Consider the following 20,858-nt stretch of genomic DNA (forward strand, 5'->3'; position numbering starts at 1 on the left):
CAAGCTGAGTCTCCCACTTGAATGGCAGGGATTCAATTACTTGAGCCAACATCTGCCTTTCAGAATGCACATTAGCAGGAAGTGGGATTGAAAGTGAAGTAGCTGATCAGGCCTAGCACTGTGGCATAGTGGAAGGGACTGCTGTCTGCAGTGCCCACATCCCATATGGGCACATGTTCAAGTCCTAGCTGTTCCACTTCTTAAAAAAAAAAAAAAAAAAAAAAAAAAAAAAGGAGTAGCTGAGACTCAAAACCAGTTACTTGAATATGGAGCTGCTGAATATTAACTGCTGCACCACACACCCATCCCAATAGCTACCATTAAGCAAGACCCCACCATGGCCAGGCAGTATATTTTATCTAAGAGATAATAATCTGTCCTAATGCTCTAGGTAGCAGCCCTGTTCGTATTCTACTTGTATATAAGTTAACACATACTCAGTAGTATTGTTTATCAGTACAAACTCAAAGAATTAGCAAATGGCAGTCAGAAATTAAATCCACTTTTGTGTAATCCAGAACTGCTTCTCTCTGCCTTGTACTACATGGCCTCTTCAGTCCCCAGTCCATCTGGAGGGGGTTACAGCAACTTGCACTCACTTTTCCAATGAATATATATTGAGATTGGTGTAATCTAGGACCTGAGGAAATGGTGGTGACCAAAACAAGTCACAGTGTAACCTTATGGAACTGACAGGTGAGTGGATTACTGTTTTCCATCATTAACTTCTGCAGTGTGGTCTGTGGGAACTGATCTGCTCCTAAGATGTGATCACTCTGAGATCTATTTTTGTCACTTAAAAATACAAGCATCTATAAATAAGTACATACATAATTTTACCTAAAAATGTCCTGTTCATGTCTCTACTTAAAAATGATAGTCTCTACTAAATAAATCTTTTTTTAAAAAAGATAGTCTAATGATTACCTTGCGAAGATCACATATAGGAAAACTGGAACAAACAATAATTAAGTGCCTGCTCTAAGAGTTTCCTGGTCACTTTTGCATACATCATATGATGAAAATAACGGACCACAGACTTCAACCCAGAGCACACACTGTGGGAATAAAAAAGTAAATAAAAGAATGTTATACAGAAATTCTATACCTTATTTGATCCCCATGATCAGCTTTGAGGGGGTGTTACTATTTCTAGTCTATACAGCAAAGGTAGGTGTACAGACAGTAAGCCACTCTCAAGGTACTCGATAAGGAAAAGGCAAGTCAGGGATTCAAACCTAACTAGTGATTCTTACGACTGATGTCTAATGTTGACTGTACATTAGAAAACAAATCCATAAAGTCCAGCTTCCTAGCGAGGCAAGTAATCGACTCCGTTTGGCTAGAACGGGGGGATAAATATATAGAAAAAGGAAGATGAGACCGCAAAGGTAGGCTGGGTCGTAATACAACACACGGACTTTATTCTGCAGACCCTGGGAATCCACCAGAAGTTCCTCAGCAAGGAAAAAGCTTGTCAACTTGAAAGACTGCGACCTGCGGAACAGGGGGTGTTACCATTTCGCTTCGTCACCTTGGACTATTTCTTTCTCTGATTCCTAACTCATGGATACTTAAAACAAAGGTAAATTCTGCATTGAACTATTGCGGGGGATTAAACCATAGTGTAGGAAAAGTGTCTTAACACTTGAGGGCGCTCGATAAAAGTTCATTCCCCCGTTAAGTAGGGAACGCAGAGTAGGCGGATCCACGTGATGCAGCCAACAGTGAAAAGACCCGGCTAGGTTTAACCGCAACCACGTCCGAGTTTGCAAACACCTTCCAAGATTCCACCAACCCTTCCTGAGACGCTTACACCTGCCCCGACCTTCCTGGCTCTGGCCCTGGAGCATGAAAACCTAAGAGTCCAGCAGCGAAATCTGCAACCAGTCCTCCAGAAAGACCACCCACCTTCCCCCCCTCCCCGTTCAGGGGCGGCTAATCGACGACGTCACGTCCACTTCCGTTCGCGAAGAGGCCGCTTTTCACTCTCCGGGGCCACTCTAGGCTGCCATCTCGCCGGCCGGCCCCACAGCTCAGTGGTTGTTGGGCGGGGCCGTGACGTCCTTGGCGTGGCTGCAGGGGAGGCCGCGGCGGGGAAAATGGCGGACGGGAAGGCGGGAGAAGAGAAGCCCGAAAAGCCGCAGCGAGCTGGAGCCGCCGGAGGTGAACACAACCCCAGCGTCGCGGGCTGCGTGGGATGCTCTGGGCTTTTCTTTGAGTTCCCCGGGGTGGGGGGCGTTGGGTGGGGACAAGAGTGGGCGGATCAGGCATTCACCCGGCCCGGTGCTGGGCCCAGACGAGCCCCGGGCACGCCCGTGAGGCCCACTGGGATCGGGGCCTTCAGCGCCTCTTTGCCGGGGGAGAGTGGGCCACTTTGGTCACCGTGTGGTCCAGCGGAGGCCCTGCCTCTGAGGGAGAAGGGAAAAGGGCGCCAGTAAGGGAGAACGAAAACTTAGGGTGGGACCAGAATCGGCGGTGCAGGGGCCGCTCACCGCCATACCGGGGACGCACATCACACAAAATACACAGGAGACGTTCATCACACGAAACGCACACATTCCCAGGCGAGCCACCGAGCCGCGACCGCGGGAACTGGCCGCAGGCCGACTTTCCGACTGTGTCGGCCTCTCGGTTACACGTTGGAGCCGATTACGTCTGCGGCGCTTTCTGGCTGAGGAGGTGGACAACCCCGGCCTGCTCTTTCCCCCCGCGTTCTGCGAAGCCCGGACTCTATAGCGGGATGGGCCCGGGCGAGAGAGTGCCTTTGCCTGCCCCTGGTTTAAGCTCCGGGGTCTCGAGCTGGAGGGTGGCCGCCTTTTTCTGAAGTACCGTGCCTTTTCAGGCTGCTGCCAGCTGCCCGCATGCCAGATATTTAGGAGGCTAAATAGGCAAGGGTGACTCTTGTATTTTGTTACGATGTTAATCAGGTTACGGCTTGCCTTATTCTAACCACTGCGGCCCCGTAAACTGGGGTGTTCTGCATTAAGGAAAAGAAGATGTGATCTCTCCAGTCCCCCCACCCCGCTTTGTCGTAAGAAGGCAATGACTAGACACGTGCGATCCGCTCATACTGTCTTGTTTAGAAGTTTTAAATATTATTCTGTATTCCCACTCCCTCAAGTCTTATCCCTGAGAGTATTTAGTATGAAAAAATACAGGAGATAATAGCATATACAGGCATCTAGTAGAGCAATGTTTAATGTGAATTATGGTAACAAACATAACTATTAAGTGTAATGTTCCGTTGCTTTGAATTCAGAATTTCCTTTTTTAAAAGAAGCATGTAGAGTGCTACTAGTTTGAGCTGAGACTTCATCCTCTTTTTTTTTTTTTAACTAGTAAAATAGCATATGAAAAAACAGTTGTAGGGCTTCCTCGGTAGGGATCCTTCCCCCTCCCCCCCCCCCAAAAAAAAACTTTCTTGGAAATTGTGGAGTAAAATTACACAAGAATTTACAACTAGTTTAAAGAAAACCTAAGTGCCCTGTAGTAAAGTCTTTGGCCAGTCCTCCACATAACACCTGTAGCCTGAAGAATCTCCTGTGTCTTAAACTTTAAGGCTGGCTTTTTACCTGTCTTGGTAGAGTTGCAGAGGTGTGTTTAAGGCGCTGCCGGAGTGTACCCGAAGTGACAACGTAAATCCACTATATACCTGCCACCCTTTCAGTTGAGAGATATTAGCTTTGATGAATATTGATATTCCCATTTTAGCACTTGGGGGAGGGAGAGGGTAGTATAAATTATCAGGAAATTTTTTTTATAACGGAGAAGAAAATGTCACGCCTTAACTTCTACCTAGTTTGTGTCATTTCCTTTACAAGAAACTAGTACTATTGCATATAAACCATTTTTAGGTGTCAGGTATTTTTATGAAATTGTGCCTCGGAATCACAATTAAAACATGTAATTCTGTGAATATTGTTAAGTTGGTAATTTTGTGACACAATTTTTTAAAAAAATGTTAGGTTTGTCTTTGGGATTTGACTACAGACTAGAATGAGCTTTTACAAACCTATTGAACAATCCACTAAATTGAAAGCATAGTATTTTTTTATGGGAAAGTTACTTTTATAGTTGATATTAATTTACATCTCTGAGAGAAGCTGATTACTTGAACTACCTGCTTTCAGTTTCCAAAAATACAGTAAGGTTTTGTGTAGATTTTTTTTCTAAGTTTATTTAAAAATTTGTAGCTCTTTGAAATTTGTAGAAATTTCAGAGAAAAGCTGTTCATACATAATCACCACCATCTCCAGCTTTATTAGGTTGTGCTAAGAACTACTTCAGTGAAATTGACACTATGCCAGGCACTAGTGAGGTCTTGACTACATTCTTATGTAAACTGCACAGCAGTCCTGAAAGATAGCTGTTTGCCCTTTTTCCATATGAAGAAGCTACCATAATGCAAATGGACCTTGAGAGGCACTTTTTGGACTCAGACTTTCTTAAGAGGTAATTTTGTTTGTGCTCCAAAGCCTTCTAGCTTCCAAAACTCTTCTAGCTTTTCAGTGGAGAAGAAAAACAGTAGCACCATGTGAATTTTATTTCACATTAAGAATCTAGTAATTTGATATAATTTGCTTCATGTGTAAAGTGATGTGATTTTATTTTGGCTATTTATAGTTTACATTACTAAAAATTTTCACAGTCACAATTCATGGTCACCAAAAATTTTGTTTCCTACAGTCCCCAAATATAAAATGTCCCATTATAGAGGACCTTGATTAAAAACCCCAAGTTTAAAGTGGTACATGATGTGGTTTATAATTTTCAAATAATGTATGTACATGGAATTATAAAAACTGTAATATCACATTTTTAGTGTCATAGATTTGTCATAGTTTCCCATCTCCATTATTTATTCCATTTACTTTTTCCCTAAATGCTTTGTGTATTTACTACATAACTATTAAGAGGGTTATGTAAAGAGAAAATAGCATCTCAATTTATGTGACACGTTGAGCTTTTTAAAGCTAAGAAATGAGGGCCAATAATGCACCCACCTTCCTTCATTCCCTGCTGTCCCCACCTCTTCACTGAAGAGTAGATCTGATCCGCTCATACTGATAGTTTTTACAGTTGCTTTAAAAAACCAAAAACACTTAGAGTGGGCAAGATCAGTTTTTACTTGTCTAGAAATTGCTGGATCTGGAATCAGTTATGTGTAGAAGTGACTTTTAATAAACACAGTATCTTTAATGTTCAATGTGGACCTGTCATATTGATGGTCTAGTTTTGCCTCTTCTGAAGACAATACAGATGTGAATAAAATTGAGCAGTTTCCACTTAATGAGTGGAAGAAGAGTTCTCCCATGTCCCTTTTTGTACTCTTTTCTGGAGCAGTCTCCATGGAATTCATTATTGTGGCATAATGGCATTAGTATTATATTCCATTTATTAGCACATAGGAATTCCATTGTCATATTTAATGTTATTAATATTTTTATTTGAGAGTAAGATCCCATTTGTATTGAATTGAGTTCTGTTTTACAACTGTTAAATAGCAGTCTTTAAAAATTCTTCAGGTTCTTTTGTAACTTCATACATACGTAAGCAAATGACACCTCAAATAGTGCTATCTTTGCTTCCTGAGAAAATCCCAAAATCTAATTCCTTCCTTTACATTATCATTACAACTTTCACCCCTTGTCCAAAGGGGATAAAAAAATTCCTTTATTGAATTTTAAATATTAATGTATTTATTTACTTGAGATAAAAAGAGCGAGCTCCCATCCACTGGTTCACTCCCCCTGTTGCTCGCATTGGCCAGGTCTGAAGCCAGAAACTACGAACTTATTCCATTCCAGATCTACAAGTGTCACAGGAACCTAGTTACTTGAGCTGTCTCTACGGCCTCCCACGGTCTACATTAGTTGGAGGCAGGAGATGGAGTCAGATATTAAACTGAGCTACTCTGAATTGAGTAGTGGGTGTCTTAACTGCTAGGCTAAAATGCCACTTTTTGGTCTAAACAAAATCAGTGTTAAGAGTGCATATTAAGGCCGGCGCCTAGCGGCGCCGGCACACCGGGTTCTAGTCCCGGTTGGGGCGCCGGATTCTGTCCCGGTTGCCCCTCTTCCAGGCCAGCCCTCTGCTGTGGCCAGGGAGTGCAGTGGAGGATGGCCCAGGTGCTTGGGCCCTGCACCCCATGGGAGACCAGGAAAAGCACCTGGCTCCTGGCTCCTGCCATCGGATCAGCGCGGTGCGCCGGCCGCAGCGCGCCGGCCGCGGCGGCCATTGGAGGATGAACCAACGGCAAAGGAAGACCTTTCTCTCTGTCTCTCTCTCACTGTCCACTCTGCCTGTCAAAAAAAAAAAAAAGAGTGCATATTAATCTAGAGACACTGTCATTCCCAAACCACATGGAACAAATCTGTAGCCTCCAATTGTTTAATTGTTTTCCATCCATTTGTGCTTAATTGTTTTTTCACCATTCTAGCTTTTGTCATGTTTTCTTAACTGTTGTAAAGGCCATCCTCAAAGCATCCTTTTCTCTATAAACTCTCTATCCAGTGTAGCAGGATACATTCTATATGGTGAATTGGCAAACTGGGGAAAGAAAATGAAATTGTCTTCTGTCTCATCTCCCAGTATTATATAACAGACCTAAAGTACTCGGGATATTAATGAATTTCATCATTGACTTAACAGAAACACAAGCAAAATTATTGAAAGACATGTTGCCTTCCAAACCAACATTGTTACTATTTGAAATTGTGATTAGCTTGTCTTTCACTAGAAAACGTAATATATAAATCAAAGTGATTTTTAATAGCTCTTACAGATAGCTTGAAACATGTGATAGCCAAGCTTTCAGATTAGACTAAATTACTCAAGAGGTGAACCTGAAGTCTTCCTTTAAATTGCTTTTCAACTTTTAAGATTATATGAGATGTACTTGAGGAACACATCATTTAAGAAAATTACTCTAGCCTGTGTTAACACTGTAGTTTGGGTAATGACCTTTTCATAACTAGGTACTTTGTATAATCAGTCCTGTAATTGAAAAATATTACAATTTGTTAGCCAAATGTATTATTTTAGCACTCACAAACTAATTTAATTTATAGATCTTAATTTCTAAAAAGCAAAATCATAACCAGATTATTGTACAGTTTATATAGTGTTTAGTTGAAGGGTCTTTTTTTTGTGAACTCTATGTTTATAATTTTAAATTGCTCTGTATTTTATGCTAGTTAATTCATGGGAGCCTCTTCTACTGCCACACAATCTCAGTTCCTGCTGTATACTCTAACAAACAGTGGAAGAGACTGTTGGGTCAGTAGGTGACAACTGCAGAGGTATCTTCCTTGTAACGATGCTTTTTGAGGTTGCTGCTCCCATCAATCTGCTCAGTAAAAATAGCTCATCTTGGTAAGTTGTTTCGACTTCACCAGGACCTGAAGAAGAAGCAGAAAAACCTGTGAAAACTAAGACTGTTTCTTCCAGTAATGGAGGGGAAAGTTCCAGTCGCAGCGCTGAGAAACGATCAGCTGAAGAAGAAGCTGCAGACCTCCCAACAAAACCTACAAAGATCTCCAAGTTTGGATTTGCCATAGGTAGTCAGACGTCAAAGAAAGCATCAGCCATATCCATCAAACTTGGATCAAGTGTAAGTTCTTATTTTATATATGAATGTTTGTAATGAATATTATTAAATATTTTGTTTCAGAAACCTGCTTTTATAAAGTCATGGTAAATTACAAAAAAAAATACATTAAGATATATTGCTTCTCTTTGATATATGAATTTATGTGTAAATTTTTGATATAGTAAACATGTGTTCTCAATCATAATTCTAATATAGTGGGTCTCCTTGATGGTCAATTTTAATGTGCTTGAGCATATTCCCTAAATCTAACTCTCCCTGCTTAATGGCTTGATTTAGTAATTACTAATCATTGTAGATGGGGAGGTGGAAGTTATACTTGAAAACACATAATAAAACTTTAATTATGGAAAATAAGCCCTGTTTTTATAAAATAGTTGTAGCCTTCTTGGGTAAGATGTAGAATAAGATTATTCAGGGAAGTGTAAGAAATTAAATAGTTGAACTGCTGCTTTTGGCTATATGATGTAAAAGATAGTTGATCAGCTAGTAGTTATTTGTGTCTTAAGTTGTTTCTACATTAAATATGTGATGTCTTTAAGAGTATTCCTAGAGTCACAGTACATAATATCCAATTTAACACCTTTTCTTTCAAAAGCAAATACTTTGAAAATGTGTGGTAGGAAGATTGGTTAATTTTGTTTTAGCAGATCAGAGATTTTACTGATGAAATGATATTTGAGTTGGATTTAAATATAGGCAAAAAGCAAAATGGCATTTCATGCAAAGATACAAAGAACCATTATAAAGAGTCTTGACATGGATTTGCATTTTAGAAACATCACTCTAGTACTGCTACAGAGGGCTGAAGGAGAAAAATCGCAAAAAGTGAGGAGTTGATAGTTCTAACAAGCAGGTAGTACTAAGAACATTAGGTTGTGGTGTGGTAGTATGATGGAAAAGCAGAAGGAAAGTTAAGTCTATCTAATAGAGGTATAGTAACAAGAGCTCATAAGTTGAGGAAAAGGTTTTCTGACTAGGTACATAAGGACACTATGAAACAAAGTACTCAAAGGCTGTCTTAAGTGGAGCTGTCGAATACGCAGATGACATTTTGGGACTAGAGATAGGATTTGGTAATTCAAACTGTGAGAGTGAATGAAAATGACCACAGAAGTACAGAATAGGAAAGATCACTAACAATAAAATCCTGAGTATCTGTGTCAAGGGGAGAACATTGGCAGCGTGGGGTGTAGGGTGGAAGGTGGAGAAAGAACAAAAGGTGAGAGGATTAGAAGAACTTGTAAAATGAACTGTCAAATATGCCTGTCCTAGATGTCAAGGCAGGGTTGATTTCAAAAAGCTGGTGATTAAAATACAGCACGCTGCTCATTGGTGGGCCACCTGAGAATAATTTCAGGGGAATTATTAAGGAGGGAGCTAGATTCCAATAGGTTGAAGACTGAATGGTTATTGCCAGGGTACTGATGATGAGGATAATTTTTCTAAAACTCAGGTTAGGTGAGAGAAATGGGGGAAAAAACTTAGGTTAGAAAGAAAATGATGATGTAGATGAAGCCTGTTTACAGGACAAAGGGCAGAAAATAGCCAGTAAAGGTGAGTCATGGTGTCTTTTGTGTTCTCAAAGTACATTATATTGATTTTAATGCCTATATGGGAAGGTATTGCTAATCATTTTCTCTTACCTGTGACAGTACCCTTAGTAAGTGGTCCTAAACATTACAGATGTTAACTAGGTAATCTTTTAGAGGAAGAAAACAAATGGATATGAAAATTAGTGAAAACCTCCATACTGATAACCCAATTGAATCTTTAAAGATTCATATCATTAAATAAGTATGTATGAATGTTACTGAAGTGATATTTTTTTATGTTTTATCTTCAGAAGCCTAAAGAAACTGTTCCAACTCTTGCTCCAAAAACCCTTTCAGTAGCAGCGGCTTTTAATGAAGATGAAGATGTAAGTTGACACCAATTTTGTTTATTTTACTTTAGTTCTTTAAGAAAGGCATTAATGACAGATTACAGATTATTTTCTTTACATATTTTTGTGTGTGTCATCTACAAAACTGGGTGTTCTATTTTTGTATTTAGTTGTGGGGTTATTTTTTAATATTGTTGGCTTTTGGGGCAAGAAGCTTAACCATATCAGATACTTATTATGAATAACAAATACAAGCTAGGAAGTACCTAGGATCCATAAAGGAAAAATTTAATACTACCTTAGTGTTTTTTATAGTTGGTGTTTCAGCAACGATATGAGTATACTTCAATAAATTTATGGAAAAATTGAATTAAAAAATACGTTTATTTTGGTGCAGAAAGGTTATGACGGTCCAGTGTGGCATAGCAGATTAAGCCATTGCTTGTGATACCAGCATCTCATATGGGCACCAGTTAATGTCCCAGCTGCTCCACTTTCAACCCAGCTCCCTGCTAATACACCTGGGAAAGCGGAAGAAGATGGCCCAAGTACTTGGTCCCCTGACACCCACACAGGAGACCCAGATGAAGCTCCTGGCTCCTGCCTTATGCCTGGCCCAGCCCCAGCTTTTATGGCCATCAGGGGAGTAAACTAGCGATGGAAATTTTCTCTCTCTTGGTCTCTCCCTGTCTGTGAATGCCTTTCAAATAAATCTTTTTTAAAAAAAGTTTTGAGGGACTGACTCTGTGGCATAATGGGCAAAGCCACCACCTGCAATGCTGGCATCCTTTATGGGAGTCCTGGCTACTGCACTTCAGATCCAACTCCTTTAATGAGCCTTTAATGAAAGCAGTGGAAGATGGCCCAAGTGCTTGGGCTCCTGCACCCAAGCATGTGGGAGACCCAGGAGAAGCCCCAGCTAGTAACAGCCATTTGGGGCATGAACAAGCAAATGGAAAATCTGTCTGTCCCTCTCTCTCTCACTCTGTTTTGTTTTTTTGTTGTTGGTTTTTTTTTCTGTTTTTTTTGTGTTTTTTTTTTGTTTGTTTGTTTTGTTTTTGTTTTTTTGACAGGCAGAGTTAGCCAGTGAGAGAGACAGAGACAGAGAGAAAGGTCTTCCTTCCGTTGGTTCACTCCCCAAATAGCCGCCACAGCCGGCGCACAGCCAGGTGCTTCTTCCTGGTCTCCCATGCCAGTGCAGAGCCCAAGGACTTGGGCCATCCTCCACTGCCCTCCTGGGCCACAGCAGAGAGCTGGACTGGAAGAGGAGCAACCAGGACAGAACCGGCGCCCCAACCGAGACTAGAACCCGGGGTGCCGGCGCCGCAGGCAGAGGATTAGCCTAGTGAGCCGTGGTGCCGGCCTCTAACTCTGCTTTTTAACTAAAAGTCTTTTTAAAAAATTTTTACATTTTTTTTTCTTTTGATTATACATGTAGAGGCTTTAATCAAGCCTGAGCCAGGCTTCAGGCTACAGTCAGGAGCTGGGAACTCAGTCCAGGTCTCCCCCTGGGTGGCAGGTACTCAACCCCTTGAGCCATCACCTGCTGCCTCTAGGGTGTACTCCAGCAGCAAGCTGGAATCGGGAACGGTGTTGACTAAAACCCAGGCACCCCAATATGGCATGCAGATGTCCCAACTTGGGGCCAAACACCTACCCCTAAAGATATTGTTTAATTTCGTTTTTCCAAAAGCTTTTTTGAAGTACCTTTGAGCATTGTACTTCATCTTTTTTATTTTTTCCCAAAGATTATTTATTTGAAAGGCAGAGTGACAGAAAGAGGAAGAGACAGATCTTCTAGCCACTGGTTCATTCCCAGAATGCCCACAATGGCCTGGGTTGGGCCAGGTAGAAACCAAGAACCAGGAACCCCATCTGGGTCTCCCACATAGGTGACGAGGGCCCATGTACTTAAGCTGGAGCTGGTTCAGAAGCAGAGCTGCTGGGGGTTCGACCCAGTGCTCATATACAGGATGCAGGCATTGCAAGCAGCTGCTCAACCCACTGTGCCACAACCCCAACTCCTGTGCTTGCACTTTTTTTTTATTGATTGATTGATTGATTGATTTGGAAGGCAGAGTTAGAGAGGCGGCGGGGGGGGGGGTCTTCCATCTACTAGTTCACTCCCCAAATGGCCGCAACTGCCAGAGCTGGGCTGATCCGAAGCTAGGAGCCTGGAGCTTCTTCTGGGTCTTCCACGTAGGTGCAGGGGCTCAAGGATTTGGGCCTCCTTTACTGCTTTCCCAGGCCATAGCAGAGAGCTGGATCAGGAGTGGGGCAGCCAGGACTTGAATTGGCGCCCATATGGAATGCTGGCACTGCAGGCGGCAGCTTTACCAGCTATGCCACAGTGCTGGCCCCTTGTCCTTACGCTTTAAAAAGGATGTCAAAAAAAAAAAAAAGCTGGCGCCACAGCTCACTAGGCTAATCCTCTGCCTTGCGGCGCCGACACACCAGGTTCTAGTCCCGGTCGGGGCGCTGGATTCTTTCCCAGTTGCCCCTCTTCCAGGCCAGCTCTCTGCTGTGGCCAGGGAAGGCAATGGAGGATGGCCCAAGTGCTTGGGCCCTGCACCCCATGGGAGACCAGGAGAAGCACCTGGCTCCTGCCTTCGGATCAGCGTGGTGTGCGGGCCGCAGCGCGCCAGCCGTGGCGGCCATTGGAGGGTGAACCAACGGTAAAAGGAAGACCTTTCTCTCTGTCTCTCACTATGCACTCTGCCTGTCAAAAAAAAAAAAAAAAAAATGGCAGCTACAGTACTTCCCATATCTCTAGAAGGAATAACTTAAATAATGTAGATGATTCTGCAGTTCTACTCAATAAGCACATATTCCAGAGTGCACATAAGATGTTCTGTTTGTCAGCTGCAGTTCTCAGTTTCACCAGTCTTAAAAGTGTTTATGAATGACTAATGGAATTTTCAAGCATAATGTTGACAGTGATTTTTGTGTTAGTCTCTGACTTTAGAACCTAACTGTCACTTAAGATATAACCCTACTAAATAACAATAAAGTGTTACAGGGTACATGAGTAACTGTTCCCAAAGCAGTGCAGATACTGGGACTAATGTTTGAGGAGTCTAGATGTGAGGTTATATGGATTGGATTCTAACACATTAAGCCAGGTTTTGGTGAACCAGGGAATACTTTTGTTAGCCAAGACATCAGCTTTCAGGTCACAAGTGGTAAATCCTTATTAGCTGCATTTGACTGGGCTGGAATATTGGGCAAGGATAAAATGGAATCACTAGAATTTAGATCAGTAGGTAAGGAATTACTTAAAATTAAGTTGGACATGTTCTCATAGAATTCATCCTAGTAGGATAGACACAAGTAAGCTACTCACATAAAAATCTAAATTATGTGATGAGGTGAAAGATTATGGAAATTGAAAAAAGAGAAACCAAAGACCACCGGACTGGCAGTTGGAAGACTTGGTTTCCTATGGTGTCTTGCTCATTTATTAACTAGCAAAGCCTGTGAGTAAATCTGGATATTATTTTTTTTTTTAAGTTTTTATTTGAGGAAGAGAGAGCTCCCACTTGCTGATTTACCCCTCAGGTGCTTGCAGTGGTCCCAACTAGAAGCCAGGAACTCAATCCAGATTTCCCACTTCAGGTGCAAGGACCCAACTACTTGATTTCAGCACCTGCTACTTTCCAGGGTACATATTAGCAGGAAGCTGGAATCATCAGTGGAGCTAAGATTTGAACCCAGGCCATCTGATAGGAGGTGGGAGGATCCCAAATGGCAGCCTATAATGGAGTACCTACCTAGGCTTGAGTCCTGATTCCAGCTTCCTGTTAATATGAATTCCATGAGGTGATGATGACTCAAATAGTTGGGTCCCTGCCACCTGCATAGGAGACCTGGATTGAGTTCCCAGTTTCAGTCTCACCCAGACCTGGCCATTGCAAACAATTGAACAAATAAATAATTTAAGAACTCATCTTTTCACAGTTTCTTAGTTTTAAAATGGAGGCTTTTTTTTTTTTTTTTTTAAGATTTATTTATTCATTTGAAAGATTGAGTGAGTCAGTGAGAGAGAGAGAGAGAGATCTTCTATCCATTAGTTCAGTCCTCAAGTGGCTGCAATGGCCAGAGCTGGGCTGATCCAAAGCCAAGAGTTTCTTGTGGGTCTTCCACAAGTGCAAGGGGTCTAAGTACTTGGGCCATCTTTGGCTGCTTTCCCTGGCATATTAGCAGGGAGCTGGATTGAAAGTGGAGCAGCCGTGAATTGAACCAGCGCCCATATGGTATAGCAAAGCTGCAGGTGGCAGCTTTACCCACACTATAGCACCAGCCAACCCCTTTCTTTAATTTTTTTAAGTTTTGTTTATTTGTTTACTTTAAAGGCAGAGAATTTGCACCTGCTGGTTCACTCCCCAAATGCCTGCAACAGCCAAGGGTGAGGTAGGCCCTAGCCAGGAGGCCAGTAGTCATCTGGATCTCCCATATGGGTGGCTAGGACCCAAGTACTTGAGCCATCATCTACAGCTTCCCAGGGTCTGCATTAGCAGAAAGAGAAGATGGAGCCAGGAGTTGAACCCAAGCACTATAATGTGGGATGTAGGCATCCTGACCATTGTTTTAACTACTAGGCCAAATGCCTGAGGCCTTAACGCTCGATTTGGAAAATAGATTTTTAAACCATTTCTCAGAGTTGTGCGGTCCTATGGACATATCTTAGGAGCTGCTATAATGTGGAAAGCTGATGCCTAGCAAGCAGAATTCTGGTCCTCTACCCCTATTTTGCTTACATCTATTTGATATTTCAGAACCCAAATAAGATTTTGTTGGGGGAAAATATTTCACTTCTAAAAAGCAGTAACTCAGCTAGTATTGCAGGTTTTCTGGCATCACTGCCATTCTTAAGAGATCAGGTTGCAATTAATCAAAGCCAACTGGACATGTACAGACGTCTAGAAGGATGACACAGGAAGAATAGAACACAAGTGCAAAAGTGCAGAGGCTGGAAATTAAGCACCTACATTATAATAATGACTTACTTTGAATATCTAACAATTGGCATAACCTTTAGTTTACTTCGAATGCTTAGCAGTTTTCATACAATTTAAATTTACCCTTTGTCTCAGTATAATGTGTTTATTCACATTTTGCAAATGGAGAAAGTAAGTATGCATGAATACATGGTAATGTATACACATGTTATCCCTTGCATCTTCTAGTTTTTTGTCCCATGTTCCCTTCATCAGACCTTACTGTTTTCCCAACTGTTTTTTAATTAATTTCTAGATAGGTTCAGACATCACTCTTTCTGCTATAATATCATAATGGTAAAGGATTAACTTATCTCAGATAAAAGAATATACACATTTAAAGTCTTCATCTTCTTTTAAGGGCATAAGTAATCTTGGGTATATAGCTGAGTCTGAACTATATTGAAAAAAGAGGGCATCAGTTTAGTCAGTACTGAAATTGTATTTTTCCAGTTGGGTCTCTTTAGTGTCGTTTATTTGGCCAATTCTGAATCTTTCTGTGTATTTCATGAAGTTGACCTTTTTGAAGAGTACAACCCAGTTATTTTAATTGTACAGTGTCTCTCAGTTTGGATTTGCCTGATGTTTCCTCAGGAGTCAATTCATAATCCTTGTTTTTGGCAGGAAGACTAAAGAAGTGATGCCAGGCTCTCAACGCATTGTACCAGAAAGCACATGTTATTAGTATGCCCCATTACTGGCAGTGTTAACTTTGATCATTTGGGTAAAGTGATGCCTGCCAGATTTCTCCACTGTCAAATTCCTGTTTTATCATTTACAATTAAAATCTATCTTGTGAGGTTACACTTTGAGAATATGTGAAAATATATAACTTCACGAGCATTTACTTAAAAGTGTTAACATCTATTTATGATTCTTCCTGAGTTGATCATTGTAATAATGTTTGCGAAATGGTGATTTTTCTTTCTTTTTTTTATTACTTTTATTTAATGAATATAAATTTCCAAAGTACAGCTTATGGATTACAATGGCTTCCCCCCCCCCCATAACTTCCCTCCCACCCGCAACCCTCCCATTTCCCACTCTCTCTCCCCTTCCATTCACATCAAGATTCATCTTCAATTCTCTTTATATACAGAAGATTAATTTAGCATATATTAAGTAAAGAGTTCAACAGTTTGCACCCACACAGAAACACAAACTGAAAAATACTTTTGAGTACTAGTCATAGCATTAAATCACAATATGCAGCACATTAAGGACAGAGATCCTACATGAGGAGTAAGTGCACAGTGACTCCTGTTGTTGACTTAACAAATTGACACTCTTGTTTATGGCGTCAGTAATCTCCCTAGGCTCTTGTCATGAGTTGCCAAGGCTATGGAAGCCTTTTGAGTTCGCTCATTCTGATCATATTTTGACAAGGTCATTATCAAAGTAGAAGATCTCTCCTCCCTTCAGAGAAAGGTACCTCCTTCTTTGATGACCTGTTCTTTCTATTGGTATCTCACTCTCAGAGATCTTTCATTTAGGTCCTTCCGTCCGTCTGTCCATCCTTTTTTTGCCAGAGTGTCTTGGCTTTCCATGCCTAAAATACTCTCCTGGGCTCTTCAGCCAGATCTGAATGCCTTCGCGGCTGATTCTGAGGCCAGTATCGGTTAGTATTTGCAGACACTAGTCTTGTTTATGTGCTCCCTTTGACTCTTAGTCCTATCATTATGATCAATTGTGAACAGAAATTGATCACTTGGACTAGTGATATGGCACTGGTACATGCCACCTTGATGGGATTGAATTGGAATCCCCTGGTATGTTTCTAACTCTACCATTTGGGGCAAGTCAGCTTGAGCATGTCCCAAATTGCACATCTCTTCCCTCTCTTATTCCCACTCTTATATTTAACAGGGATCACTTTTCAGTTAAGTTTTTTAATTGTGTATTAATTACAGAATTCAACCTATAGTATTAAGTAGAAAAAAAAAATACTAAAAGGGATAAAGTATTAAGTTCTTCATCAACAGTCAGGGCAAGGGCTGATCAAGTCACCGTTTCTCATAGTGTGCAAAATGGTGATTTTTCTAATTCCATCATCTGTTCTACATTTATTTAACTGTCTTTTACTATGAAGAAGAGCTTTCCCTTATCACTTTCCAAGTTTTTCGTATTATGTAAGTAAAGATTCATGGATACTTTATCCAATAGGCTGTAATGCTCAAAATATACCAGATTTGACTAATGAAAGCTCCCACAACCTTGATTTTGTGGCCACTCTTGTAAAAAATAGTTAGCTAATAAGCAGTACCATTTATACATAAAAATATGTATACATCGGAAAGGAACTTGCCCTACAGTTTTTAAAAGTACAAGGAATGACCTTTCAAGGTGCCTTTAGGCCGGTGCTGCAGTTCACTAGGCTAATCCTCTGCCTGCGGCACCAGTACTCCAGGTTCTAGTCCCAGTTGCTCCTCTTCCAGTCCAGCTCTCTGCTGTGGCCCGGGAAGGCAGTGGAGGTTGGCCCAAGTGCTTGGGCCCTGCACCTGCATGGGAGACCAGGAAAAGCACCTGGCTCCTGGCTCTTGGCTTTGGATCGGCGCAGCGCGCCGGCCGTAGTGGCCATTTAGGGGGTGAACCAATGGAAGGAAGACCTTTCGCTCTGTCTGTCTTATTGTCTAACCCTGCCTGTCAAAAAAGAAAAAAAGGTGCCTTTATAGTAAAAGGGAAATGTTTTGAGAGAAGCAATACAGTAAACTGGCTAAGAGCCTTTGTATTGGCCTCAGACTGGTTTGCTATAATTAGCTTTGTGACCTTGGGCACACCTCCCCTTAAAATGCAGATGATGATAATTATTCTCCCTTTGTGAGATAATTTTGTTAAGAATTTTAAAACAGTGCATATTAAAGCACTTAATACGTTCTTTACTATGTGTAGCACTTAGTAAAATGGTTTTGTTTCTAGAACATGAGATTTAAAAAAAATTTTGTTCTTAATTGACAGTTATACATGAGAGATCTTTAAAAAGTTCATGGAAAATATGTATTAGAAAGTCTTATGCATTGGATTTATAATTTTTGCACCAAAATAAACATTTTTATGGTTGTTTTTAAGTATCCATATGTTTATGGAGTATAGTGATATTTCAGAACATATGCAATATGTAGAATATATTTTTAAAATATTTTTCCCCCATATATTTAATGACAGAAAAAGAGAGGTCTTCCATTCACTGATTCACTCCCCAAATTCCCACCTCAGCTGATCTATACCAGGCCAAAGCCAGCAGCCTAGAACTCCACTTAGGTCTCCCATGTGGATGGCAGGGACCTAATAAGCATTTGAGCCACCATCTGCTGCCTCCTAGGATGTTTTAGCAGAAAGCTGGATCAGAAGCAGAGGAGCCAAATTCAGACCGGCACTCTGATGTGGGATGTGGGCATCCCAAGTGGCAGGTGATCTTTGTGAAAGATCAGTATTATAGAAGATAATGCCTTTCTTTTAAAAAAGCAGTTAAGATACATCACTGATTTTCTCGTTATCAAAATTTACAGTATCAAAATGCTAAGACTAATATAAAATTGAGTATTGTCAGTAATCAACTGAATTTAATAAATTTATATGCATTCATCTCGTTTACTTATTTTTTTTTCCTTTAGAGTGAACCAGAGGAAATGCCTCCAGAAGCAAAGATGAGGATGAAGAATATTGGAAGGTATTATAATTTTTCATAAATATTCTAGGAAATTATAGGGATAAAATAAGAACAACACTAAGTTGTACATAATGCTTTTTTTTTTTTTTTTTTTTTTAATTTACTGGAAAGAGTTACAGAGAGACAGAAAAATCTTCCATCTGCTGGTTCACTCCCTAGATGGCTTCAAAGGCCAGGGCTGGGCCATGCCGAAGCCAGGAGCTTCTTCCTGCTCTCCCATGTCGGGGGAGGGGGGGCAGCACTTGGCCTATCTTCATCTTTATATGCATAAATGGATAACCTAGTAGAGGGTAGTAAGAAAGGTCAACTTTATATCAATCCATTGGATATCCCCCATTTCTACCAAATGTATGACCCTCCAAAGAACTAAATGCTAAAATCCATACATGAGCCTTAGTTCTTAAATTCAGTCTCTTGATTCAAGTGGAAACAGTCCCAATGGCTGCCTGCCTGCTGTCCTTTCAGATTCAAACTCAGTATTCATATAAAACATAAAATTGGAACAAGTGTTTATAAAATGGCATTGAGCCTTTCTACATGTGATACATCTTTGTTTTCCTTCTCTTTCATTTTCACAAATGCTGATGGCAAGCCACCAAACTGATTTCATGGCCATGTTAATGGGTTACAGATGATACTTTTATAAACCAGTAGCTGCTGCCCTTGGCTGTGTATCAGAATTAAATGTTGGTCATTAATATTTACTTAAGCTATGTACCTCAGGCCTTCTGACTCTGAAGTCTAGAACTGTCTGTGCAAATGGTATTTAAAAATCTTGAAGGGGCTTCTGGTATCCAGCTTGTGTTATAATCTGTGCTAAGCAAATTTATATATTGAGTAAGACTTTATGTGACAATTCACATAAATTTCCTTTCTTTTAACACAGGGATACACCAACATCAGCCGGACCAAATTCCTTCAATAAAGGAAAGCATGGGTTTTCTGATAACCAGAAGCTATGGGAGAGAAATATAAAATCTCATCTTGGAAATGTCCATGACCAAGACAATTAAATGATGTGTTTTGAAATTGGGGTGTGGGGTGGGTGTAAAGTTAAAAGGAACAGTTTCCTTTTTTAAAGAATGGTATAAGACTATCTTTGGAGCCGCTTTTTTTTTTCTTTTTCATTTTTTTTAAGATTGAGTGGTACACTAATAAATGAGAGTTTGAAATTAGAGGTAATTTATGTTTTATACACAGATTTCAGACATTTGCTAATTTTGTAGTTTCATGTGATTAGTTTCCAAAGGTTACAGATAATAAAGAAATCAGAAATGGTACCTTTTTAAGAATTGCATATTTTTTTAGACACAACTATTAGCACATTAAGAGGGAAGCAAAACTTTATTGTCTATTTAAAACTGCGAGTAGTTAAGTCTCTTAACTCCCTCGTTACCTAAACTGTCAGGCTCCCAGGAACAGCCTTATAGAGGGAAGGGAGTATTGTACGGAGAAAAAAAGTTACTATTGACTGAAAGTAAATTTAGATAAAATTAAAGTACAGCTTTTTCTTTGTGGGCATTTGTTTTAAGTCATCATAAACTAGATATTGCATTGCTGTCAGTGGATACCACGGCTTAGCTCTTTTAAAAAAAAAGTTTAACTTTTTATGTAAACTATCGAGTATTTGAAATAGCCTACTTCACCTTAAGGGATCTTGTCTACCTTCATTAGTCTTCAAAGACCAACCATTTGCTACCAAAGTAAATCAGTATTTCAAATGTGCTTCTCTTGGTTTTTGTTTATTAGCTAGTTCCTGTACGCATTTCCACCAGAACTTGAGGCAAATCAGAAGGAAGCTGTTTCTTTTAAAATACAAACCACCACCAAAAATGTAAATGTACATATTGCTTAAGTATTTGGCTTTTTTTTATTTTTTAAAAGGTATAAACACCAAAAAAAAAAAAACCACATTGTATAAAGATGGAAAATGAGAAGATGCACTTTCTGTAACTTTGTCTACACATTTAAATTACTAAGTTGTGAAATCATATTTGAATTAAACTCACTACAGGACTTCTTAATAGTACAATTACATGATTTAGTTTAAGAACATACATATTGACCAGTGGCCTCTCCAAAGCACATTTTAGGTACTGAGATATAGAGAAAATGCATCTTCAAACATATTTTATGGAGTTCTCACCACATATACTCTGTTAAGATTTGTGTATTGTAGAGTGTTTGTTTTGTATTTTTTGTATTGCATATGACCTCTTTTTTTAGTGTGACAGTTAAACCCATCTTTAAAAACATAAGTCACAGACAAAATAGTACAATGATATCCTTGAAAACTCCTATGATGTTAAATTTGGAGGCAGCTTCAAACTTTTACTGGTGGTAACCACTCACTAAGCTCTTCTAATAGGTAATAACTCCAGAGAAGCAGCCTGTGTATATTCCTAACACTTTCTTCACTTACATTTAAGTCTAGAATAAGCCCCAAGTAAAACAATGGAAATGTATATAGAACTTTAGTTCTTACATGATTTTATTATATCAAGTTACATGAATTTAACTTACTTTAATGTAGGCAAAGTATCCATTTTTGTCCATTTAACTGTTGTTAAAATAACATCCCTCTCCTACACACTGATTTCTTGACCCAAATGGAAAAACTTAACCTAAGGTCAAGATGGGAGAGAGATGACTAAGATGAATGTCTTTACTAAAATACCAATAAATTTCTCAAACTCA

The 20,858-nt window shown here is 40.1% G+C and overlaps 1 protein-coding gene and 1 long non-coding RNA gene across 2 annotated transcripts; one reads left to right on the forward strand and one right to left on the reverse strand.

The window, feature by feature from the left end:
- Positions 1-1,397: 1,397 nt before the first annotated feature.
- On the reverse strand, positions 1,398-2,076 carry LOC138849267 (uncharacterized). Its single transcript, XR_011387829.1, has 2 exons — positions 1,912-2,076; positions 1,398-1,497 (listed from the first exon to the last, which is right to left on the reverse strand). It is a non-coding gene; the product is annotated as an uncharacterized lncRNA (long non-coding RNA).
- PCNP (PEST proteolytic signal containing nuclear protein) lies at positions 2,036-20,858 on the forward strand. Its single transcript, XM_002716731.5, has 5 exons — positions 2,036-2,166; positions 7,401-7,615; positions 9,459-9,533; positions 18,106-18,161; positions 19,048-20,858. Exons 1-5 carry the CDS (start codon positions 2,103-2,105, stop codon positions 19,172-19,174), a joined length of 537 nt encoding a protein of 178 aa, XP_002716777.1. The 5' UTR covers positions 2,036-2,102; the 3' UTR covers positions 19,175-20,858.

This window comes from Oryctolagus cuniculus, chromosome 4, assembly GCF_964237555.1.
Source record: "Oryctolagus cuniculus chromosome 4, mOryCun1.1, whole genome shotgun sequence".
Lineage (NCBI taxonomy): Eukaryota > Metazoa > Chordata > Mammalia > Lagomorpha > Leporidae > Oryctolagus > Oryctolagus cuniculus.